Source organism: Crinia signifera, chromosome 2 (assembly GCF_055691185.1).
Source record: "Crinia signifera chromosome 2, ASM5569118v1, whole genome shotgun sequence".
Lineage (NCBI taxonomy): Eukaryota > Metazoa > Chordata > Amphibia > Anura > Myobatrachidae > Crinia > Crinia signifera.
Window position 1 is genome coordinate 88,289,339 of NC_139218.1, and position 26,383 is coordinate 88,315,721.

Genomic DNA, 26,383 nt, shown 5'->3' on the forward strand with positions numbered 1-26,383 from the left:
TTTTTAGACATCACGATATTTGACAATAATGGCCATTTGGAAACTAAGACATATACGAAGCCTACTGATTGCCTCTCATATATCCAGAGGAACAGCTGCCACCATAACACCTGGCTAAACACAATTCCAGGTGGCCAATTTAAGCGCCTAAAACGCAATTGTTCAGACACAACAGTCTATGCAAAACAAGCCAAAAGTATGGCAGATAGTTTTTTTCAGAGTGGTTATACACCAGATACCATCTCTGAAACTCTTATAAAAACAGAAGAAATAGACAGAGAGACCCTTTTAAGGCCCAAAGATCCAAAAGAAGAGAACAATGACTTTAAGTGGGCATTCATAACAGGCTTCCATTCACAATATAAAACAATAGAGAAATCCTTCAAGAAAAATTGGAACATCCTATTGAGGGATCCGATCATAGGTACTCATTTACCTAGAGCCCCAAAATTAATTTATAAAAAAGCTCCAAATATTAAGAATAAGCTAGTAAGGAGTGCTTTTACTACTTCAAATAATAATGGTAGAATCCGCACCAAGGGTTTTCACAGATGCGGATTATGTAGAGGTTGCAAAATGGTGAAAAGTGGCGGCCAGTCCAAAACAACAGAACTGTCCATAAACCAAACCACTTTCACCATTGAAAACTTTATTACATGCAATACTCCTAATGTTGTATACGCCATTGAGTGCTCATGCAATCTTTTTTACATTGGGCGCACATCTAGACCGTTAAAAACACGAATAACAGAACATCTAAATAACATTAAAAAAGGTGTGGAGACTCATGATCTATCTTACCACTTTAAAATGGTACACGGGTCCAACACAAACCATATTATCAAATTTGTGGGTATTAAGGAGGTGAAAGATGATCTTAGAAAAAAGAATAAAGCATCTCAATTAGCAAGAGAAGAAATGAAATGTATATATAATCTTGATACCCTACACCCCCATGGTCTTAATAAAGATTTCGAAATTAAATGTTTTTTATAATATGTTTAGGGATTTTTATTCTGTATGAGATATATTCTCCTATTTTTTATCTTTGTGTATTACCTTCTGAAATCTTAGCTTTTTTATGATCTTCCATTTCCAAGTCCTTATGAAATTTTATATATAATTTCTAAGTTGTTTTTATTACCATGTATAGTGTGCTAATTCATTTGTATTTTTATCTCTTTTACATAACACTATGTGAAATGTATCCAATCAAAGCGCCCTCAGCACCATGCACTTTATGTCTGTGAAAGCTGCTATGAAAATAATGAAACCCCGAGAGACCAATCATGAGCCACGGAAGACCCGCTGTTCATTACAGACGGAATACCGGAAGTGGGGCAATGACGCGGCAGCTAACTTGCCGGAAGCGGGGCAAAAGTATGCATCATGCACCATTCCCAATGATACCGGAAGTGGGGCAATGACACGGCAGCTGACACGCCGGAAGCGGGGCAGAACCATTCGCTGCGCGTCACTCACAATGACATGACGCAGAAGGGAGCGCGAAATTGCGCTCGTTTGTGATTGGACACTGTGTCTTTTAAAAATTGGTCTTTAACATGACCACAGCTATTCTTGAAAAAGACCGTAGTTAACGGTCGTAACGCGTTGGACCTACCTGTGGACGCCTATCTGGGGAAAACCTTTTGCCGGGACTTTTGGTTTGTGCCTGATGTGAGAGTTTCCGGGACTTTCTTTCTAAGCGCATTTGAGAACTTATTCCAACCAGTTCTCCACCAGCTCTGGTAATTGTTTGCAATCCCCTGTGCGGCGACCCTTTTTTTAACCTAAGTGTGTTTTATGTACTATCAGTCTGTTCATATGTGTTGTCAGCATTAAAAAACAGTATTATACTATATGCGGTTCCATTGTGTTTTCCAAATGTATTTCTGACACCTGGAGTGCTTTCTGGAATATATGAATATCCTGACTGAATCAGTGTGAACAAGAATATCCCTATTCGGAGAAGAGGAGACGCCATTACCTTATTGAGGGGCGTATGGTACCTCTGTTCAAAGTTATAAGGTTTTGGTGACAGGACAGTGCTTTTAACCTGCACGATCTACAAATGATGTCATTAGATTAATTTATTTGTAATAAGAATATACAATAGAATTTATACAATAGAGTATGATGTACAAAGGACATGTGTGGCACCCTGCAGCGGGCCCCACTAACAAAAAGGCAGGGAGGATGAATGCTCCGGCAGGGAAGGGGTTAACCCCTCTCAAGGTGCTGATGCCGAGGGGACAGGAGGCGGAACTCACCTGGGTGATGGACAGGGTAAGGAGCCGGCCAGGATTGGAGGAGGAACGAGCGTGAGTGAGGGAGGATGTCAGGATGACAGGAAGAGGGGTCAGAGCTGTCTGGTGCGCGGGAGGCTGAGCCGCAGCGACGGGAGAAGGAAGCTCACACGGAGCAGCGCAGAGGAGGTGGTGCAGAGAGCCGGGAGAGCGGCAGACGCGGTGGCGGTGATTGATTGCCGCGACAGCACCAGTGACAGAGGAGAGCTCCGGCGGCACACGACTAAGCCGCACAGCAGAGTGACTGCAGGAGGTCCCGGTACCTGGCAGCAGTGCAGCCCGACTATTGGGCCCCAGCGGCAGAAGTGCCCTTGGAGAACAGTCCCCCCAACCCGGAGATCCACTCAGACAAAAATGTGAGTCTGGCCCTGGTAGCCATAACCTTGTGTCGGTGCAGTATCCCTCGGAATTAGGAAACCCAGACGAGCTGGCCATTTGCAGGGCATATTGGGACATCCAGAGTCCAGTCTAATGGGTTGTGGAGGGGGTGGTCACCCCCCTCCATACCCTCGAGCAGAGAGCCAGTGTCCCAGTATAAAAGGGGGACTTCCTGCCCTTTACAGATTTACCCCATAGCCAGGTCAAGGAAAGAACAGGACACCTCAGCCTCAGTCTTCTTGGAGGGAAATCCCCAAGGCCGGATACCCCTCGCGTGCCCCAGGCTATTTATCCATAGGAAGGCCGGGCCAAAATACTCCCTAGGCCAGGGTTCGCCAACCCGTCGCTCGCGAGCGACGGGTAGCTCGCCGGGACTTTTCTAGTAGCTCGGGGCTGTTTAAGTGACCTCCTGCCGCGTAGCGGTACCTTGCTTGACGGCAGGAGGTCAGAAAGTGATTTACTGCAGCTATTGTGGTCCTGACGTGGCGGAAGTGACCTCCTGCCGCGTAGCGTTTCCATCCTCACTTGGCGGCAGGAGGTCTGAAATTGACTTCATGCCGCGTCCTCCTGACATCCCCAGCGCACTTTCTCATGGACGCCACGGCCACAGCCTCTGCTCAGCGCCATTGATGTTGCAGCCTCTGCTCAGGTCCTGCGCCACAGCCTCTGTTCAGACTACATTAGGTAAAAAAAAAATGAAAACTGTGTGCGCACAGTGTGTGGGGCATATGTATAATGGAGCATCACAGTGGGGCATATGTATAATGGGCATCTGTGTGCGGCATATGTATAATGGAGCATCACAGTGGGGCATATGTATAATGGAGCATCACGGTGGGGCACATGTATAATGGAGCATCACAGTGGGGCACATGTATAATGGAGCATCACAGTGGGGCATATGTATAATGGAGCATCAAAGTGGGGCATATGTATTATGGAGCATCACAGTGGGGCATATGTATAATGGAGCATCACAGTGGGGCATATGTATAATGGAGCATCACGGTGGGGCATATGTATAATGGAGCATCACAGTGGGGAATATGTATAATGGAGCATCACAGTGGGGCATATGTATAATGGAGCATCACAGTGGGGCATATGTATAATGGAGCATCACAGTGGGGCATATGTATAATGGAGCATCACAGTGTGCAGCATATGTATAATGGAGCATCACAGTGGGGCATATGTATAATGGGCATCACGGTGTGCGGCATATGTATAATGGAGCATCACGGTGGGGCATATGTATAATGGAGCATCACAGTGGGGCATATGTATAATGGAGCATCACAGTGGGGCATATGTATAATGGAGCATCACAGTGGGGCATATGTATAATGGAGCATCACAGTGTGGGGCATATGTATAATGGGCATCACGGTGTGCGGCATATGTATAATGGGCATCACGGTGTGCGGCATATGTATAATGGGCATCACGGTGTGCGGCATATGTATAATGGAGCATCACGGTGTGCGGCATATGTATAATGGAGCATCACGGTGGGGCATATGTATAATGGGCATCATGTGTGTGGCATATGTTTAATTCAACGTCATGCTGCGGGACGTTTGCATAATGGAGCGTCACGTTGTGGGGCATATGTACTGTATAATGGGCATATGTATAATGGGCATCATGTGTGGCATATGTATAATGGAGCATCACGGTGCGGGGCATATGTATAATGAGCATCACAGTATGCGGCATAGGTATAATGGGCATCACAGACTGCACTATTGGGGTCATGTTTATCTGGCACTGTACTATTGGGGACATATGTGTATCACATCTCATTTTCCATGGCCGCACCACATGTGGCTACAGCTCTTAGAGAGCTGACCATGCCCTCATATTGGAAATTTTGGGGGGATGTAGCCTCGCAGGAGTTCCACGGTAGTAGGTGATCCCTCTAATTTTGGGCGCGTGCCTTCGGCACGCGCAGATGTCTCCTCTGCCTCGTGTTGGGAGGTATGTTTGTGACATATTGGACATTGCAGTGTGTGGCATAAGGTGTCAGGGGCATTACAGTGTGTGGCATAATGTGTAAAGGGAATTTTTTGGGATATTATGCAGATTTGAATTTTTTTTAAACTTAGTAGCTCTTCGGGCGGTTTATTTTGTCGCGAGTAGCTCCCGCCCCGAAAAAGGTTGGAGACCACTGCCCTAGGCTATTTATCCATAGGAAGGCCTGCAGCAAGTGAGACCCCGGCTACTGATCAGTAGGAAGGCCCAGGTGGTCCCTTAGCGACACCTCCCCGGAAAACGGGACATTTGTCCCTGTGCACAGGTCGAGTCCTAGACTCGGGTTCAGGACAATAATTAGGTACCGATTCTATTGTTCACCTGGTGTAGTATACCTAGAGACCAGCGCTGCGCTCAGCTTCAGCCGCTGCCCGGCTCTTGCTGCCCGGCCCCACCTCTTTCCCCGGGTGTGTGCGGCGTGACCTTGCTAATGTAATGCGGAACACAGCCGGGTTGCCAGGGGCGCCCAGTGGGGAGCGCTCCCTAAAAAAAGACCACTGAAGAGGTTAAAGTCCAGTCCAGTAAAACTGCTGTAAAATTTCAGTCCAGTGATACTGCAATACACAGTAAGTCCAGGCCATTAAAGTCCAGTGAAAATGCCGTTAAAGGACAGTGATACTGCCGTTAAAGCGCAGTCCAGTAATACCAATTTACAATTCCAGTCCAGTGACACTGCAGTATAATTCCAGTCCAGTGATACTGCTGCATAAGTCCAGGCCAGTGGTACTGGCATTAAAGTCCATTGATACTGCCATTAAACTCCAGTGGTACTGTCATTAAAGTCCAGTGATGCTACCATTAAAGTGCAGTAGTTCTTCCTTTAAAGTCCAGTGATACTGCCGTTAAAGTCCAGTGGTACTGCAGTTAAAGTCCAGTGATACTGCCATTATAATCGAATATTACTGCCGCTAAAGTCAAGTGATACTGCCCTTAAAATCCAGTCCAGTGATACTGCTGCATAAGTCCAGTCCAGTGGTACTGCCGTTAAAGTCTAGTCCAGTGATACTGCTATATAATTCCAGTCCAGTGATAATGCTGCATAAGTCCAGTCCAGTGATACTGCTGTATAGTTCTAGTCCAGTGATACTGCTATATAATTCCAGTCCATTGCTACTGCCGTTAAAGTCCAGTCCAGTGATACAGCTGTAAAATTCCAATCCAGTGATACTGCTGTATAAGTCCAGTCCTGTGGGAGAGGGGTGCTGCTGTAAATTTGAAATCATGTTACCGATGAGTGATGACACACTGGAGAGTTATCCGGGCACTATGCGAGAAGGGTGGTGCAGTGTTAGATATTAAATTGCAATGAAGTGTAGACACACAGGAGTAAAACAAAGGTAGGCTGTGCAAGGCCCAACTGAAACATTGCATCTTTTTCCTGCCAATATATTACATTTGTAAGCTTGCAAGCAGGACCTCCTACCTCTATATCGGTCTGTTACTAGTACTACCCAGTTTGTTTTATCAATGTTGTTCCAATTGGTGCAACCTTATGGCCTAAAACAACATTGTAAGGTGTGAGGTGTTCAGGATAGACTGGAAATTAGTGGGAATTAATGTTATTGAGGTTAATAATAGCACAGGAACAAATAAATAAAACAAATTCTTCGGTTTTGTCAGTTTTTTATGTTTTCCGCCCCAAAAAATCCAGATCCAAAACAAAAAACTCAGAAGGGTGGTGTTTTGGAACAGATCCAGATCCAAAATACAGCCTAAGCTACAGACCCAAAACAAAAAACAAAAAAATTGGCCGCGGTACACCCCTTGTATTCAATCCCGGCCGCTATTTCTGCCCTAGCTGCCAACAGTATTAAATCCCAGCCAGGATTTGCATGCAACAGGTTTGCCTCCCTATGGAGGTGAATCTGTATTGTCGGAAACGGTCACATGATTGTCCAATCCGCGCCTGTTTCTGACTTTCGTCTGCCATTTTCACCAATGCTGGGACTTTTCAACTGTAAGAATATTTTCTGACAGCCGGAAGAATGGACCCCACCTTGAATAGGTCGAATGATATTCAACCTAATTATGTCTGAAACGTCCACTATTTACAGCAGGGGGGAGAATTGTATAGCTTTATAGGATGGGAATGGAATACCCCCCCCCCCATACTATGTGTTGATGGAAAGTAAAAAATATTTGGTCCACCTGATATAAACTACAAGGGCATATTAGAATAGCTAAAGTAGTTTATGTTCTTGCTTCTTTCAAAATATTACAAGGGTTCAAGGGTTTGGTTCAAAGATGGTGCTGATATTACACCAGTGCAGCCCACCTCACACACAAGACCTTCACCACAGGCCTAAATTCAAGTAAATTGCAAAAGGGGATTTGTGTATATGGGCGCTTAGGTGATAGTGATGAATAGAGATATAATACATACAAATTTTCCTGTTTTTATTCAGGGTCTGAATGTAAGACCTTTAACAAACAAACAGATAAAAAAGGCATGTAACCACCGACTGTGGTACTATGATCCTTCAATACCGAGGTTTTACCATCCGCAGCAGGTCCCAGATTGGAAATGAGGGTAGTGAGGGAGAGGGTGCCGTCCACTTTCCTCCACAAATGCTGTGCTTCTGGTTTTCTCCTCAGTCCTGACGAAGGACTAGGAAGGTCCGAAATGCATCAGGCTGGTGACATTGGAATCTTATACTGAGGAGAAAACCAGAAGCACAGCATTTGTGAAGGAAAGTGGAGCCGGCACCCTCTCCCTCACTACCCTCATTTCCAATCTGGGACCTGCTGTGGATGGTAAAACCTCGGTATTGAAGGATCATAGTACCACAGTCGGTGGTTACATGCCTTTTTTATCTGTTTGTTTGTTAAAGGTCTTACATTCAGACCCTGAATAAAAACAGGAAAATTTGTATGTATTATATCTCTATTCATCACTATCACCTAAGCGCCCATATACACAAATCCCCTTTTGCAATTTCCTTCAAAATATACAATAAAATTGGAAGATCTGAAAACGTAAGGGCTGTGATTTAATGAAAAGAATGTGCCATATGTTGGCTATGTGGGTATATACTGTTATATACTATAAACTATATACTGTTTAATTTGGGTATCAAGAGAAGAGCACCACAATGGTCAAGCATAACACAATGACATATGCAGAATATTAGGAAAATTGTTTCAATTTGTTTCTCATTCCTTCTCTGCAAATAGGTTGTGATAATAAAACCCCTTGTAGGATTTACACATAACTGCTGCACAATCCACCAGAAATTATAACACCTCCTAACAACAACAGCAAAGGTTCAAAGGAAGATGGGCACAGAATAACATCACTGGTATAGTCTACTGGAATACTGGAGGGAGAGAACAGTTGTAGAGACTCAGGTGGGACTGGTCCCATCAGTTTGCCTTCATCTCTGCCTTACCCTTCTCAATATATATATATATATATATATATATATATATATATATATATATATATATATATATATATATATATATATATATATATATATATATATATATATATATATATATATACAGGTTGAGTATCCCGTATCCAAAATGCTCGGGACCAGGAGAATTTTGGATAACGGATTATTCCGTATTTCGGAATATTTTAATATTTCAATGATGTATTTTGAAGTATCTTGCATTTATGCTGTATAAACACATAATATACACACAAATATATTTTATTACCACATAAAATACACACAAACATATTTTAATTGTTCAAAAAACAAGGTTTCAAAACGTGAAACAAAATGTGTGTACTATCTCAGCACTGAATTTGAATGCCAAGCAATCATTGTCTTGCACATATATAGTGCCAGTTACATATCATGTCCCCAGTGATGCTGTTACATATGTCCCCAGTGAGTTTTTAGCAAAAAAAAAATTTTTTTCACTTTCTGGAATGTCCGTATTTCGGAATAATTCGGATAACGGATATTCGGATACGGGATACTCGACCTGTATATATATATATATATATATATATATATATATATATATATATATATATATATATATATATCTTCCAAGACTCTTGTTCTATACTCAATTTATAAGTAAGGAATTTGTTACCATTTAAAATGGATCTCCTCTAGTACCCAAGTAAGCTGCCTTCGCGTTATTCTTGATTCTACCCTTTTTTTCCCCTCTTTTAAAACACACACACACATTAAGCACCTTTCACAGTCCTGCTGTTTATATCTCAAAAATATTTATATATAATATACAGACCGTATCTCTCCCAGGATGCAACCAAGACCCTCATCTGCTCACTGGTCATTTCCAGATTGGACTTCTGTAATTACCTATCAGGCCTCCCTGACAAATGCCTCTCTACATTCCAATTTATCCTTAATGCTGCTGTCCATGTCATCTTTCTCTCCAAATGTCCACTTTTCCTCTCTTTCAAGCCATAAACTGGCTCCCCTTTCGAATCCAATTCAAGCTTCGCACAATCACTTACAAAGCCCTCACCTACACTGTATTTCTCTCACACCCATCCTCTTCAGTCAAGAAATGCATGCCACCCCTGACTCCTCACCTCTCTACAAAACTTTTAACAGGCTGTGCTGTCAAGACCCACCTCTTTGTTAAACCTAGCCAAATCTCATCCTAAACTTCTGTTTATGCTCACTTCTACCCATTCTGTGTCACTCCAGTCTGTCTGCCCCTCCCCTTTAGAATGTAATCTCTCACCAGCAGGGCCCTCTCTCCTCATGTGCTTTTTCCTTTCTTAAACAATTGTTTACTCCATGCTCCTTTCAACAGCTTCTAACCCTAGGTTTCTGCCACCCTAATAATCACTTCAGTGTCCAGTCCTCTAATGGAGCAATCTTCAGTTATCATGCCATTGTCTTCAATGGCCATGTACTATAAGTTGCTCTTTTTGCTGATTTGTATTGTATGTTAGATGCTGCAGAACCCTAAATAAACAACAATAAATTATACTAATAATAATAATAATAATAATAATAATAATACAGTCAACTATATGGGACTGCTTATTGCTGTCACATCACTCTTTACTCCTAATGCAATAATCAATATATAATTTGTGAAATACTGTTTGTTGTGTAACCATCAATTGGCAATCAGTGTCTGTTCTATTAAATGTGTTTCATTTAACTTTGTGAATATTCTGTGTACTATTATTAAATTATCAGCCCATCAAAATAACAGTACAGTGTACATGGCCGAATGGAGCAACACTTGAACTTCTCTGTTAGGTGCCGACTAGCAGCCGCTAGTGTGCAAAACACTTGAATTACCCCCAGGGGAAGGTCAGCATTAGGCCTTTTATTATATAAAATGCCAGAATCGGGTATTATTACTATATGGTATTCCTAAGTAAATTGTTTAATCCAAGGAATTGCTAATGCCCAGGTTACTTACATAGAATTTGAGAGCAGATAAGAACCACTTGGCCCATCTAGTCTGCCCCTTTTTTAAACATGTTACCTCAAACCATATTTGATTCTTATTTTTTTGTAAGGATATCCATATGCCTATCCCAAGCATGTTTAAATTGTACTACTGTATTTGCCTCTACCACCTCTGATGGGAGGCTATTCCACTTACCCTCTACCCTTTCTGTGAAATAAGTCTTCCTCAAATTTCCCCTGAATCTTCCTCCCTCTAGTTTCAATGCATGTCCTCGTGTTCTGTTGCTCCTCTTCCTGTGAAGAATGTCCTGTACCTTGTTAAAACCCTTGATTTATTTGAAAATTTCTATCATGTCCCCCCATCCCTTCTCTGCTCTAAAGTATACATATTAAGATCATTTAGTCTTCCCTGGTACATTTTTTGATGTAGGCCGTGCACCATTTTAGTTGCCCTTCTTTGTACATTCTTAGTGTTCACTCTAGAAATTTTTTAGGGCAGGGTGCTGACCACGGGGAGGGCAAATTTTTCAATCGTGAGGGCACATTTTTCAGTCAGGAAGGCACATTTTAATTTTAAAGGGCAAAATGATGCAATATAGATTATATATATATATATATATATATATATATATATATATATATATATATATATATATATATATATATATATATACATATACACACACACACACACATTATATTATATGTACATTATGCAACACAATAGTAGACCTCCTTTTACTTGCCCCATAAACATTATGCCACACGGAATCAGACAAAATAAATTTTAAGGTGCCCATACATGGAGCGATGTGCTCCATCCATTTTGAACTAGATCACATTGCATCTAGTTAAAAATGTATGCAAAGTGCTAAAGCAGCGTGCATTTTGAACTAGATGCAATTTAGTTAAAAAGTACGTGCAGCAAATACTTTTTGTGCTTTGCGATGTGCAAGACTGCCCATCACCTCGTAAAAAAGAATCGCTGTGTATGGGCTCCTTTATGCCAAAATCAAAGTGCCAAAATTCACGCCATGCCACCTGGATTGAGCCAAAATTCACATCCTGGTACCCAAACTGAGAAAAACATCCCCTTCTTGGTACCCCGACTAAGCCAAAATTCACATCCAGGTACCCTGACTGAGCCAGAATTCACATCATGCCACACTGAAAGAGCAAAAATTCACATTACGCAATATATATCGAGTCAAAATTCACATCATGCCACCCGGATTGAACCAAAACTCACGTCATGCCACCCAGATTAAGAAATAAATTCACGTTTTACAGTGTAGAGCGATAAACTAAGTCAGCTCCTCTTAACACAGCCTTTAACATGGCAGCTAGGAACTGATTTGCTGTTACATTATCTCTCTCCAGTTTACACTCTCCAATCATTAGTACATCCCCCCCATATAAAGAAGTACTGTAAGGTGATTACACATACGTTGCCTGTGGGGCATATTCCCCCTGCAGCCTAGTAACCCATGCACAGCAGCAAGTGGGCACACCAGGGACAGGGCTTGGGCAATCTGCAGCACAGTTATACAGCACATGCAGACCAGACCAGCCGGGTGCCCAGTAAGGCAGACTCCAGCCAGGCACGGCAGCTACAGACACACACACAGAGCCGGCCATCTCACCTCTTTTTAGTTTGTTCACTGCCTGTTTAACCAGCCGTGGCCACCGGTTGATTTCACCACACACCACTAGACTCTTCTATGGCCGGGACAAGGATCAGCAGGTGCTGGATCCTAGTGTTGCAGAGAAGAGATGGGGCCACATGTACCTTCCAGTGAGCAGTACTCATGAGGCCTCGACAGATGGTAGGATCACCGGAGAAGCCGGGTGAGCCCGGCAGTGGTGCACATGTAGCGGTGCTGTGACCGCCTACCTCGCGCCCGCCGCTGCTGAGCTTCCTGTTCTCGTGATATGATATGATATGATGACATCACCATCATCTCACGAATTTTTCCAGCAGAGGGCTCAAGCATCGGCAGTGATCGCACTGTGCACAAAAAATAGTCGGTCCTAAGGACCCCACACTTTAAGAAATTGGGGTCCTACTCCACTGTTTCTGGGTACCATAATAAATTAAGCTTTTTGAGCTCCCCAAATAGCACCAAACCCCCCATATGCCATACACATACACCATGTGAAGTTTTACTAATTTTACAGTACAAATAATTCTTATAATTGCATTGTGTTGATCTCACATAGCAAACAGGTGCAGTGCTGAGAGTGGGGAGGGGATAAGGGTAGATATCAGCTGGGGAAGTACTGGCGGGGGCAGGCAGTGCTGGGGGTAGGGAGGGGATAAGGGTAGATATCAGCTGGGGAAGTACTGGCGGGGGCAGGCAGTGCTGGGGGTAGGGAGGGGATAAGGGTAGATATCAGCTGGGGAAGTACTGGCGGGGGCAGGCAGTGCTGGGGGTAGGGAGGGGATAAGGGTAGATATCAGCTGGGGAAGTACTGGCGGGGGCAGGCAGTGCTGGGGGTAGGGAGGGGATAAGGGTAGATATCAGCTGGGGAAGTACTGGCGGGGGCAGGCAGTGCTGGGGGTAGGGAGGGGATAAGGGTAGATATCAGCTGGGGAAGTACTGGCGGGGGCAGGCAGTGCTGGGGGTAGGGAGGGGATAAGGGTAGATATCAGCTGGGGAAGTACTGGCGGGGGCAGGCAGTGCTGGGGGTAGGGAGGGGATAAGGGTAGATATCAGCTGGGGAAGTACTGGCGGGGGCAGGCAGTGCTGGGGGTAGGGAGGGGATAAGGGTAGATATCAGCTGGGGAAGTACTGGCGGGGGCAGGCAGTGCTGGGGGTAGGGAGGGGATAAGGGTAGATATCAGCTGGGGAAGTACTGGCGGGGGCAGGCACTGCTGGTGGTAGGGAGGGGATAAGGGTAGATATCAGCTGGGGAAGTACTGGCGGGGGCAGGCAGTGCTGGGGGTAGGGAGGGGATAAGGGTAGATATCAGCTGGGGAAGTACTGGCGGGGGCAGGCAGTTCCGGGGGTAGGGAGGGGATAAGGGTAGATATCAGCTGGGGAAGTACTGGCGGGGGCAGGCAGTTCCGGGGGTAGGGAGGGGATAAGGGTAGATATCAGCTGGGGAAGTACTGGCGGGGGCAGGCAGTTCCGGGGGTAGGGAGGGGATAAGGGTAGATATCAGCTGGGGAAGTACTGGTGGGGGCAGGCAGTGCTGGGGGTAGGGAGGGGATAAGGGTAGATATCAGCTGGGGAAGTACTGGCGGGGGCAGGCAGTTCCGGGGGTAGGGAGGGGATAAGGGTAGATATCAGCTGGGGAAGTACTGGCGGGGGCAGGCAGTTCCAGGGGTAGGGAGTGGGGAAGTACTGGCGGGGGCAGGCAGTTCCGGGGGTAGGGAGGGGATAAGGGTAGATATCAGCTGGGGAAGTACTGGCGGGGGCAGGCAGTTCCAGGGGTAGGGAGGGGATAAGGGTAGATATCAGCCTGCCTAATAGCAAGCAGCCAGCCCTCACATGCATGTGTTACTAGTGAGGAGCTCTTACCTCACTCTGCTATTGCTTCTCTGCCTGCTCTTGAATGCATACACTATTAACTAAAATAAAGCTGTGTTCCCCGCTTCCGCCCGCTACATTTATTGCAGGCAGCACACACACAGTCTGGGGTGGGGGGTCGGAATAGTGGAGAAGTTTGACAGGGTGGAAGGGTGGAGACTGATATATATATTACTATCTAGACTATATACTGCCAAAATAGGCTGGCATTTCTACTGTGTTAAGTTAAATACCTTCCCTGCTGAAGGGGAAAGAGGCAGTTCCAGGGGTAGGGAGGGGATAAGGGTAGATAGCCTGCCTAATAGCAAGCAGCCAGCCCTCACATGCATGTGTTACTAGTGAGGAGCTCTTACCTCACTCTGCTATTGCTCCTCTGCCTGCTCTTGAATGCATACACTATTAACTAAAATAAAGCTGTGTTCCCCGCTTCCGCCCGCTACATTTATTGCAGGCAGCACACACACAGTCTGGGGTGGGGGGTCGGAATAGTGGAGAAGTTTGACAGGGTGGAAGGGTGGAGACTGATATATATATATTACTATCTAGACTATATACTGCCAAAATAGGCTGGCATTCCTACTGTGTTAAGTTAAATACCTGCCCTGCTGAAGGGGAAAGGGGGGGGGGGGATACAGAGGGGGTAGTGAAATGAGGGTGGAAGGGGCATACACTAATTTGGAAAAGGGGTGGGGACACTGCTGAATGAGTCTGAGGGGCAGTGTTACTGTACTAGCAGTGGGATGGGGCAAGTTGGCCAATTGGCATGGGAAGGGGGGCTACTGTAGGTAGCAGGGTGAGCTTGGATGGAGGGGGTGACTAGGCTGAAAAATAGGGAGAGATAGTTAGATGGGAGACACTGGGCTGGGTACAGGGGATGGTGACACTGACCTGGGGTTAGCTCCTCAGCGCTGGATAAAGCTGCTCTGCAGTCACTGCTTCGCCCCGTTGTCTCTCCATAGTAGTGTGTTGCTATGTGAGTCCTGCTTGTGCTAGCCCCGGCATAGGCTCATGCAGCCAGTATTTGGAGGTTGTGATCTCCTGCAGGTGGGCAGGAGTTGGGACTTCCTTCCTGCACTCACTTGTGCAGACTCAAGGCCCCCACACACTAGAACTTTTTTTGGCCGATCGATAATCGGCCGTTTATTGCCGATTATCGGAAATCTGACAAAAATCGTTCTAGTGTGTGGGGCCTTTTAGAGTTGATCAGGGCTGTTGGGAGGTGGAGCTCTGATCAGCACTGCACGGGCTTATGGAGCCGATTAATGCTGGGAGAGGGGGGGGGAAGGGGGAGGGGGCGTCTTTGCTGTGTGCTGAAGCACATCCTTCCTCAGTAGTTACGCTGCTAGCTTAATAATACTAGCATTATATACTGTGACTTTCTACACTGAAGTGTCTCTGGATATACACTCTCCCTGTCCTGTCACCCTGCAGCCGGAAAGCATACCGCCGCTAAAGGACAGGGAGAGTCAGTGTACTTCCAGAGACACTTCAGTGTAGACAGTCACAGTATATTCTAGTATTATTAAGCCAGTCCAGCAGCAGCTGCTGCTGCCTCCAGCCCCCAGTGTTTGTAGTTTATGCACACATTGCACAGTCCTCTCGTGGCCATACCCCCCATGGAGAGACTGTGTGTGTGCCTGCAATAGATGTAGTGGGCAGGCGGAGGCGGGGCAGCCGGGGAGCGCTATGGTCTGCAGCCGGGCTTAGAAGAGAGGTTGTGCAATAGCCGGCAGAGCGCGTCCCCGGGGACCCGGCCACTCACTCCTCATTTTCGGGTAAAATATGCGCTGATAAAGAATCCCAGCTCCCTCTCCGAAACCTCCGCAAAAACCTTGATTACAACGGGAGCACTTTGGAGAAGGGGGGGGGGGGTGGAGGGAGGGGGGTGGGGGGTGGAGGGAGCTGGAAGAGCCGACATGACAGCCGCGGATGAGAAAGTTCTCAGCGGCATGTCAGCGCAGCAGGGATGGAGGGGCGGAGAGCTGGAATAGCTGACACTGACAGCCGCCAATGAGAAAGTTCTCAGCGGCATGACCACGCAGGCCGGGGGCGGAGCAGAGAAAGCTGGAATAGCCCGCCTGACACTGACAGCCGCGAATGAGAGAGTTCTCAGCGGCATGTCAGCGTGGCCGCGGACAGCAAAAGGGCGCATAGTCCTACATAAAAAAGGGGCAGGGCGCATTCAGAGTTCTAAAAAACGGGCAGGGCGCAGCGCCCTGCAAAAGAAGCCTAGCGGGAACACTACATTCTGTAATGTATTTATATCCTTCTGGAGATATGGCCTTCAGAACTAAACACAGTATTCTAGATGAGGTCGTACCAATGACCTATACAGTGGCTTTATTACTTCTTTCTTTCTAGTGCTGATACCTCTCCCTATGCAACCAAGCATCTGACTTGCCTTCTTCATTGCTTTGTTACATTGCCTGCCCTACCTGCCTTTAAGTCCCCTGAAATAGTGACACCTAGATCCCTCTCTTCCTCAGTAGTTTCCAATATAGGGACATTTATGCTATATTAAGTCTTTGGCTTTTTTAGACCCAACTGCATGATTTAGCATTTTTTTGGCATTAAACTGTAGTAGCCATGCTCTTGACCATTTCTCTAATCTACCTAGATTATTATTTACATTTTTTTTCTCTCAGTTGTAGTTACAACTACACCTGTATTCTAGTAAAAGCTGTTGGTTTCTGGGAAACATGACCATGACCATATGTGGATCATAGAGTAACTAGAAATTTTGCGCCCCCCTGCCAGAAAAGTTTCTGGCGCCCCCCCCCATACATTAACACACGTACAGACAGTTACTGACACACTGGCATACGCTGACACGCAGCGAAACACGGTTTGTGACACACAGAATAACTCATAGACATGGAAGATAACACAAAAATGCTGGCGCAGACAGATGGACGCTGACATATGGATGCTGACACAAATGAGGACACACAGACAGAAAGATAGATGCTGACCCACAGACGCTGACACATAAAACCACAAGGACAGACGATGACACACAGAAAGATGTTGACACACTGACAGGCAGTGACATACAGACACATGGACAAATGCTGACACAGACACTTACCGTTTTTCATCATCACACAGGTTGGCCAAAACTGCCGGATGCCTAGGATATCATTGACCGATGAGAAGAGTGCATAAGGGGTCCCTGGGTGCCTGAGCTTGTGGGGAGACAGGCACGGGGTGCCGCACCAGGGAGGGGGGATAAAACACAGCCACCGGGGAGCATCACAGCCGGTGCCAAAGTAGGTGCCAAAGTAGGTGCCAAAGCGGCGTGTGTTGGGCAGGGAGTGCAGCCACTGTATGTCTGTGAGTGTGGGAGGCGGCAGTTTGTAGAAAACACAGCCACCGGCAACTGGAGCAGGAGGAAGAGGTAATAACAGACGGCAAAAAACTGTGTCTATTTTTTAAATCATTCTAATTATAATGATTGGGCGGCATGGTGCCTATCATTGCATCATATTAAATACTGTACTGTGCACATACAATTTAACTATTACTACTTCCATTTAACATTTGAATTATTACTTACACTCACCATATGGAGCTAAGTAAACAACTTCTGTCCGTTTGCTTTCTAAGATTATCAGGTTATCCTCACAAAGTGCATTTGATACTGATGCTTCGAACCCAGGATGCAGGCGAAGATTAATAACCCTATAATTTTCATCTAGTATTTCCTAAGAATGACACACAAAATATGGGAAATTTCCATCATCAACCACACTATAAGTACATCTCATGATCTCAGCAATAAGTACTAAACATTTTTACAGGGATACAAAGGGAACATTATTTCCACTTCCTTTCTGACAAAACTGCATTAGGGTGTTGGCCAATCACTAACAGAGGGTAACGTCAGGGAATATGTAAGGCTTCTCAGCACCCTAGGCAAAACTTCAACCTACTGCCCCCCATATTGCCACCCATACCCACTATTCTACCCCTTAAGGCATACTTGCCTAACATTCTGGAATGACAGAGAGGCTCCCAACAATTTGGTGGTCCTCCCAGCCCCCCAGGAAGGTTGGGCAAGTCCGCTACTTTCCCTGGAGGCTTCCCTTTTCAACAAACAACAGAGAGCAAGGAGGAGGGGGCAGCAAATTAGGGAAGTATGCCTCTAGGGAAAGTATGGAGGTGAGGTCGTAGAAGATCCACAGCAGCCACCTGCATTAAGTACAACAAGGATCCTCATAGACAGAGTATATAACACATATTTCAAATATTCACCATATTGTGATGGAATGCTGTTCTCTAATGAGATATTAGAATCATACAGTTCCCCATATAATATGTGTTTCTCCAGTACCCTTGTGTGATCTGCTTTCCAAAGTAAAAAAATCCATAGCATCCAGCACATCACATCCAGTGCTATAAGAATGTATGCCCTAATGTTTTCATGGAATAATTAACAGTATTTATGTAATACTGTGCTGATATGAGGAAACTGGTATTATCATAGTACAGAAAATGTTATGTACTGTACAGTATTGCACCTGCAAAAGATATCCTTATTATTACTGAACTCTCTCAATACACCGATTCCACAGCATCAATCTCTAAATGCATCATAATAAACAAAATAATAATTTAATGAATAAGAAATGTAAAACTTTGGTTACCGTTATCCATGTTGCTTTATCCAGAAAGTGATAAGAAAAATTATAACAAATATCAAAATTCATGATTTCAGCAGTCACCTCTGGACCCCATGTAACATTGACAGAATTCAAGGCAAAAACAGATACCGTAACTTCAGGCTGTTTAAGACAAACTGTAAATAAATCACAAATGCTTTGTTAATAATAGTAATATTAGAATTGCTTCTTCTTCTACTACTACTACTACTGTTACTACTACTCTACTACAACTACTACTACTACTACTACTACTAATAATAATAATAATACATTTTTATACATTTTATTACAATTTTTTCATTTTAATAGTTTTGTGCTGAAATATATCAACGTTCAAAATGAAGGAGAGCCTGCAATTCACAATTAGTGGATATGAATTTTATTTCATTTTATTAACTTTCTTATCGGGATCAACAGTTGTTTTTTTCTTTAAAAAAAAAAAGGTAAACACTGGATTACAATTTGCTGGATTTTCATTTATTGTTTTTAAACCAGAGCACATTGATTGTAGCTTTTGCCACCAGGAAGTAGGACTAACCATAGAGCAGTTTGTAGAGTGAAAACTAAAGCTCTTTGTGAGGGTGGCAGTTTTTCAACCTTACAAACTTGTGCATCCCAGTGCTACTCCGCATAAGACTGGTCCTCTAGGCATACTGTAGGTGCCGATTTATGTTTTATCTGGTGGGTGCTCAAGCCAAAAATATAAGGGAGTGGCTTCATGGGGAAGGGGCATGACCACAAAATAATACCAATTTATATTAGTCAGCACAGTTGTCTCCAATATTGAAATGACAGCAGCAGAGTGCCAAATACATAAATGCCCCCACAGTGCCAGGTACATAAATGCCCCCACAGTGCCAAATACATAAATGCCCCCACAGTGCCAAATACATAAATGCCCCCACATTGCCAAGTACATAAATCCCCCACAGTGCCAAATACATAAATCCCCCACAGTGCCAAATACATAAATGCCTCCACAGTGCAGGTACATAAATGCTCCCACAGTGCCAAATACATAAATGCCTCCACAGTGCAGGTACATAAATGCCCCCACAGTGCCAAATACATAAATGCCTCCATTGTGCAGGTACATAAATGTCCCCACAGTGCAGTTACATAAATGCACACAGCACACACAGAGCATGCACAGGCTGGTCCAACACACATCTGCGTATTACTCCGTCGACGGAATACACTACTCCTGCAGTCCCGGCATACTGTGGGTGCTGCAGCCGCAAATTAGCAAGTTAATACGGCGGCCATGTAGTGGGACTCGGGCCTGTGGGTGCTCATCAATTTCCATGGGTGCTCGAGCCTTTGAGCACCTACAGAATCGGTGCCTATGCCTCTAAAAAAAGACCTAAGCACAAAGACCATGATTCTAATTTATTTGGCACCCTTCGCGTTCGCATGGGGGACCGATGTTTGTGTCCTGCGCATGCTTCTGTGCGAGCGCCCTCACTGACTGCACTGTCTGAGTGGTGCTCGCACGGGTGGGGGGGGGGGGGGATGAGGATGGAGGCTGTGGTGGGAATTATTATTCCTGAAGCGGTACTGATGCAATCTGAATGAAAGGTAAGATTCCCTTCTTTACATATGGATATCAGGAGTGGTCTCTCATCTCTGTTGGATCTACATATCACTAAAGAAACAGACCTGGGTAGCATTGCTACAGGAGGAGAGGGAGCATGTCTTTTTTTTTTTTTTACACTCTCTGGAAAAGTTAAATAACGGAAACAACATCATTATGAATAATCACACAGCCACCTCTTTTTCTGTGGTAAGATATACAGTGGCTGTTCCTATGTACAATGCAGCTTGATAATTTTTTTTTTTTTTATTATTTAATGAGTTTTAGTTGGAAACAATGATAAACAACATAGCATTTATCAATGATATGGTAATCAGGCTCATATAAAAGATCAGATCATGCATAAAGCATGTACAATTGTTACCAACGAATTGTACATTAAATATTTTAATTAACAGATAAAAAAAAAACTATACATCTGCCACCCTATTATTATAGTCGGCACTGGCTAAACAGGAAGAAAAAAAGATCAGTAATATTTACTTTGCCAGAAATAAGTTGTAGGCACCCCATTTATACATTATATACATCTCTGTATCATCATATGCAGCTTGGTGAATGTAATGTTTTGTATTCTTGACATTAAAAATAACTGAGCTGGAGATTGTGGCAGTGTTAAAACCAATTTTATAAATTTGAACTAAAATAACTTTGCTTTCACTAGACCATGATATCACAGGGTTGCCTACTTTTAAAGTGTCCTCTCCGGGAGAAGCCCAGAAAAGAGACAGTCAGCTGCACTTTAGGGGGCAGGGCCTGATGTAGAGGTCATTAAGCCCTGCTCCCAGTGCTGCAAATCCCACAATTGGCGGGTCTTTGAGAAGGGGTGGGGCTAAATTAAACAATTTGCATATTTGCCCCGCCCTCCCCGAAAAGCTGCAAATTGCAGGAAATTAATACTGCCGCGGGGCAGATGCGGGGAGACCGCTGGTATCCGGGAGGGTTGCCCACCTTTCTGGGGGCCTAGAAGGGGGACCCAATTTTCAGGAGCCTTCCGGCTATTCCAGGAGGATAGGCAACCCTATATCATAAATATCCCCCTGCTTTACCAGTTATAAATGGGAACTCTTAAACACAGGATTGTGTTTCCTCAAACTCAGTTGCACCAACACAGAGGGCGGGTACAAAATAAAATAGTGCAATATGCAGAGCTCTTAGGAAGACTGTTGAGTTGAGAACAAAATACAGTGTATACACAGATCAAATTTCATGGTGGAACACATCATTGTTAAGAGCCACAATGTTGTGGAGAGAAAAATTTTCATTTCCACATTTCTATGAAGGTTTAGAGGTGAGGGAATTTCATGCCTGAAGGTGGGTATTCCAGTAATCAGGAATGGGAGCAGGGGTAGAGTGTAGATGAAAACACAAAATCAGCGGTTTCAATTTTGAAAAATACATTTTGAGCTGACAAGAAGACAAAGCAACCAACGTGAAATGACAGAAAGTAAAGCAGATTAATACTAATTGTGCATGATAGCATAAACAGATGTGGGTGGTATGTATCCACAGAAACATTAATGAAATTAAAGGAGCTGTTCAGTATACCAAAATAATTGGTATAGAAAAGAATTGGTATAGAAAATAGAATCAAAACAAGCCTTTAACTGAGCTTATAAAAGAGGGGAATAAAGGGCGGTTCCAAAGAAGTAAACATTAGATGACCTGTTTAAAAAAGATCATGAGAAACAGTGTTGTACAGTGTCTTTAAGACCACGGGAATGTCCTGCTTGTATGAGATGAGAATGGATAACAGTTTCTAATGCAGTTGAGAAGTCCCAGAAAATTAAAAGTGAGTAAGGGACTTTGGAGATAACTGATTAAATCACTGACCACCTTAGTCAGTGCATTCTCTGTACAGTGTCGGTTACATTTCCTTATTAAAGAGAAAAAGAAAAATCTGAATTGTATACTTACAGTTTAAGCTGTGATCAGCTCCATGAGAATGGTAACTAACATCCATGAATGCCAGGAATAATATTGATATCCATTCTTTACCTTTATAATCCATTGTTCAACTTATCCCTTAAAAAATAAATGTAAATAAATAAATAAATACTGTCAATGTATAGTATTTTACCATGCTTGCTATTATTTAAATTTACACAACGCGTAACAACACAGCATGAATTTTTTTTTGCATTATTACTATAAATCATAATATATGTGTGATATAAAACACTTTATTTGTGTTTTTAAAAGTAAGAATTTGTAAATGAGCTGTTTACAAGACTTCTATTGTAGCATTAGATAGAACGAGGGCTGCATAGGCTGCAGTGAATTTAAGAGCCTGTGAATTTGATGGTTGTAACTAAAGCTATTGAAGATAGTACAAAGTGCCCAGGGGAAATCTCAGGTTGTGTGGCAGGTAGATCTGCCAATCAGGTAGCATAGGGGCGTCAGCTTAGAGAGGGGTATATTAGGTGATGCTGGTAGGAAGTACTTCCTCTTTGAGCCTGGATCCCCACCCTCCCTATCTATTTCCATCTGTGCTACCTGGCCTCTGGGCCATTCACCAAATTGGCTTCTATAGCTTTAATTATAAATCGGCGAGAAGGTGCTCTCGACCAGCAGTCAGGTGGGGTGTCAGGTGGTGTCTGTGCGGTATTGCCCCACTTTGCCAGGATGGCAGGCGAGTCCCGACTCAGGAGGTGGGACGTTGGACACTTCATGGAAGTGTCCTCGCCAGGCCATAGAAGGGGTGGTATGTCCGTCACAGCGCGGGCTGTACCCCACAATAGGGGGTGTTGTCAATTCGGGCGCTTCGGACACTACCCTGGACTGGTGCTGGTCTCAAGTGCTTTCTTTGCCATCCCTTAGAAAATTAGGGGTCATACCACTACAATAAATATTCATGACCTGTTTAAACTTATGCAGTGGTTGTCCGTGTCGTTATTTTTATAATAAGGTGTGATGTGTGATTTATTTTAAGGCATAAGAGTTAAGTAAAGGTATAGGCTAAGCAGAATAATTCATTAGGCACCTTATGTTAATGCTGATATTAACCCCTTCCCGACATTTGACGTATATATACGTCATGGCCGGGATGTACTTCCCGACACATGACGTATATATACGTCATGACTTTAAACTGTCACCGCGTCTAGGGACGCGGTGACAGAGGGACGATGTCTGCTGTCCCTGACAGCAGACATGTCCCAGCATGCCCAGGGGGGGCGGCGATGCCTCCCCCCCGTCGGCGATCGCTGCGATTGGCTGATCAATGTGAACAGCCAATCGCAGCGTTTTCCTGTGTTACCGGCGAATCAGACGCGAATAAGACGCGAATCAGACGCTCGGTAACACATGGATCAATCACCTCCGGGTGTGAGGGGGCGTGAGGGGGTCACCGGTGATGACCACACCTCACCCCACCTGCCCCCAAGGCTGTGATTGGTCCGACGGACCAATCACAGCCATGGCGCGTGATTTAAACTAACGGTGACTGCGCTGCAGATGCCATTCCGGTCTGCAATTGCGTGCAGAGCGGTCACCGTGCCAATCTGTCGTGATACTGACCTGATCCTTGCCAGATACTTACCTGATCACCGCTGGTAGCGTGCTGCCAGCAGCTGGATGCTTCCTGTATCTTGTGACTTCCTGTGTGCTGCTGCTGCAGTGAGAGATAGTGAGAGATAGTGAGAGATAGTGAGAGATAGTGAGAGATAGTGAGAGATAGTGACAGAGAGTGCTATATTTTGTGTCTGCTGCCCCCCCTTTTGTGCTGATCAGTATATCTGTGCTGATCAGCAACTTTTTGGGGGTGCAGGGGTTTTTTAATTTAATTTTTCATTTGCACAGCCCAGTTGTATCAAAATTGGTGAAACCCCTGGGGGTTTGAAATGTACACTATTTGAATTCCCTGAGGGGTGTAGTTTGCAAAATGGGGTCACTTGTGGGGGGGTTCCACTGTATTGGTGCTTCGGGGGTCTTGTTAATGCGACATAGCACCCACCAACATTCCACCAGAATCTGTGCTGCAAAATCCAAATATCACTCCTTCCCTTCTGAGTCCTGCCATGCACCCAAATGGTATTTTTTGGTCACATATGAGGCATTGCCGTACTCGGGAGAAATTGGGGCACAGATTTTGGGGTGCTTTGTCTCCTTCATTCCTTGTGAAAATGAAAAATTTTGAGCCAGAACTGCATTTTTGTGTAAAAAATTTAATTTTTCATTTGCACAGCCCAGTTGTATCAAAATTGGTGAAACCCCTGGGGGTTTGAAATGTACACTATACACCTAGATGAATTCCCTGAGGGGTGTAGTTTGCAAAATGGGGTCACTTGTGGGGGGTTCCACTGTATTGGTGCTTCGGGGGTCTTGCTAATGCGACATAGCACCCACCAACATTCCACCAGAATCTGTGCTGCAAAATCCAAATATCACTCCTTCCCTTCTGAGTCCTGCCATTTTTTGGTCACATATGAGGCATTGCCGTACTCGGGAGAAATTGGGGCACAGATTTTGGGGTGCTTTGTCTCCTTCATTGCTTTTGAAAATGAAAAATTTTGAGCCAGAACTGCATTTTTGTGTAAAAAATTTCATTTTTCATTTGCACAGCCCAGTTGTATCAAAATTGGTGAAACCCCTGGGGGTTTGAAATGTACACTATACCCCTAGTTGAATTCCCTGAGGGGTGTAGTTTGCAAAATGGGGTCACTTGTGGGGGGGTTTCACTGTATTGGTGCTTCGGGGGTCTTGCTAATGCGACATAGCACCCACCAACATTCCACCAGAATCTGTGCTGCAAAATCCAAATATCACTCCTTCCCTTCTGAGTCCTGCCATGCACCCAAATGGTATTTTTTGGTCACATGTGAGGCATTGCCGTACTCGGGAGAAATTGGGGCACAGATTTTGGGGTGCTTTGTCTCCTTCATTCCTTGTGAAAATGAAAAATTTTGAGCCAGAACTGCATTTTTGTGTAAAAAATGTAATTTTTCATTTTCACTGCCCAGTTGTACCACAATTGGTGAAACCCCTGGGGGTTTGAAATGTACACTATACCCCTAGATGAATTCCCTGAGGGGTGTAGTTTGCAAAATGGGGTCACTTGTGGGGGGGTTCCTAACTTTTAGCATCTTATGGTGCCTAGAAACCTACATGGTGCCTAAAAAATAATCTCATAAAAAGGAGGCTCCAAAATCAAGTAGGTGCTCCTTCTATTATGAAGCCTGTGGTTTGGTCAACGTGCACACTAGGGCCACATATAGGATATTTATGAAAACAAAAGAATTGGGGGAATCAATTTTTAGTCACATTTCTCTAGTAAAATCTACTGTGTTCGTTAGAAAAATGTATTAAAATTGAAACTCTGCAAAAAAAAAGAAATTTTGAAATTTCACCTACACTTTGTTTTAATTCCTGGGAAACACCTAAAGGGTTAACAAACTTCCAAAATGCTGTTTTGAATACTGTGAGGGGTGCAGTTTTTGAAATGGCATCATTTATGGGGGTGTCTCACATACAAGTCCCTCAAAGTCACATCAGAACTGAACTGGTCCCTAAAAAAATCAGTGTTTGAAATTTTCTTGAAAATTTGAGAATTTGCTATTCATATTTTAAGCCTCCTAGTGTCCAAAAAAATTAAAATGAGGTTGTAATAATGATGGAAACATAAAGTAGACATATGGTCTATGTTAGTTATTAACTATTTTGAGTGGTATGATTATTTGTCTCACAAGCAGAAAATTTAACATTTTGAAAATTGCTAAATTTTCCATTTTTTTACGACATTTTGGTATTTTTCACAAAAAAACACAGACTGTATCGACCCAAATTTACCACTAACTTGAAGTACAATGTGTCACGAGAAAACAATCTCAAAATCACTGGGATAAGTAAAAGCAAAAAAAGTTATCCCCACTTAAGTGATACCTGTCAGATTTGAAAAAAAGGGCTCTGTCAGGAAGGCAAAAACAGGCTGCGGCGGGAAGGGGTTAATATAACCAGAAGGACAATAAGTGAAATGCGCAGTTTAAGTACTATTTCCGCTGGATCAGTGCCAGTAATAGAATATCCCTTTGCAGTACTTAATCCCTTAACTGCGAATACCTTTTAAGGACAATGTCCGTAATAAACCTTATCGCTAGATTCGAATAATAGACGAGACCAGGATATAACTCAAAAGGCCTTATTTTGGTTCATTCTTTCTGACAAAATCCTTCTTAGATGGGCAAAACCATGTGCACTGCAGGTGGGGCAGATGTAACATGTGCAGAGAGAATTAGATTTGGGTGGGGTTTTACTTCAAAGTGAGATCTATATTGCAGTGTAAAAATAAAGCAGTCAGTATTTTCCCTGCACAGAAACAAAATTACTCACCCAAATCTAATTCTCTCTGCACATGTTACATCTGCACCCCCCTGCAGTGCACATGGTTTTGTCCATCTAAGAAGGATTTTGTCAGAAAGAATGAACCAAAATAAGGCCCAAAGTGAGGAGATAGATTCTCCAAATAGTGTATTTTAGTCCCTAGTGGACAGCAGGGGGTTACAGAAAGAGAGAA

At 44.1% G+C, this 26,383-nt stretch overlaps 2 protein-coding genes across 4 annotated transcripts in view; one reads left to right on the plus strand and one right to left on the minus strand.

The window, feature by feature from the left end:
* Nucleotides 1-26,383, minus strand: part of LOC146059892 (interleukin-5 receptor subunit alpha-like) — a 58,061-nt gene that overhangs the window by 24,271 nt on the left and 7,407 nt on the right. The window contains exons 2-4 of one of the 2 annotated variants that reach the window (XM_083172528.1): nucleotides 21,790-21,897; nucleotides 18,261-18,412; nucleotides 17,171-17,318 (exon numbers count right to left, since the gene is read on the minus strand). In XM_083172528.1, the coding sequence (XP_083028654.1) occupies nucleotides 17,171-17,318; nucleotides 18,261-18,412; nucleotides 21,790-21,883 (394 nt within the window). In that variant the 5' untranslated portion in view covers nucleotides 21,884-21,897. The remainder of the gene's footprint in view (nucleotides 1-17,170; nucleotides 17,319-18,260; nucleotides 18,413-21,789; nucleotides 21,898-26,383) is intronic. The other variant, XM_083172529.1, reaches the window with a different exon arrangement.
* CSF2RA (colony stimulating factor 2 receptor subunit alpha) overlaps nucleotides 2,306-26,383 on the plus strand; it is a 210,865-nt gene continuing 186,787 nt past the window's right edge. For both annotated transcript variants that reach the window (XM_083172531.1, XM_083172533.1), the window contains exon 1: nucleotides 2,306-2,662. The gene's annotated coding sequence lies outside the window, so the exon portion shown is untranslated. The remainder of the gene's footprint in view (nucleotides 2,663-26,383) is intronic.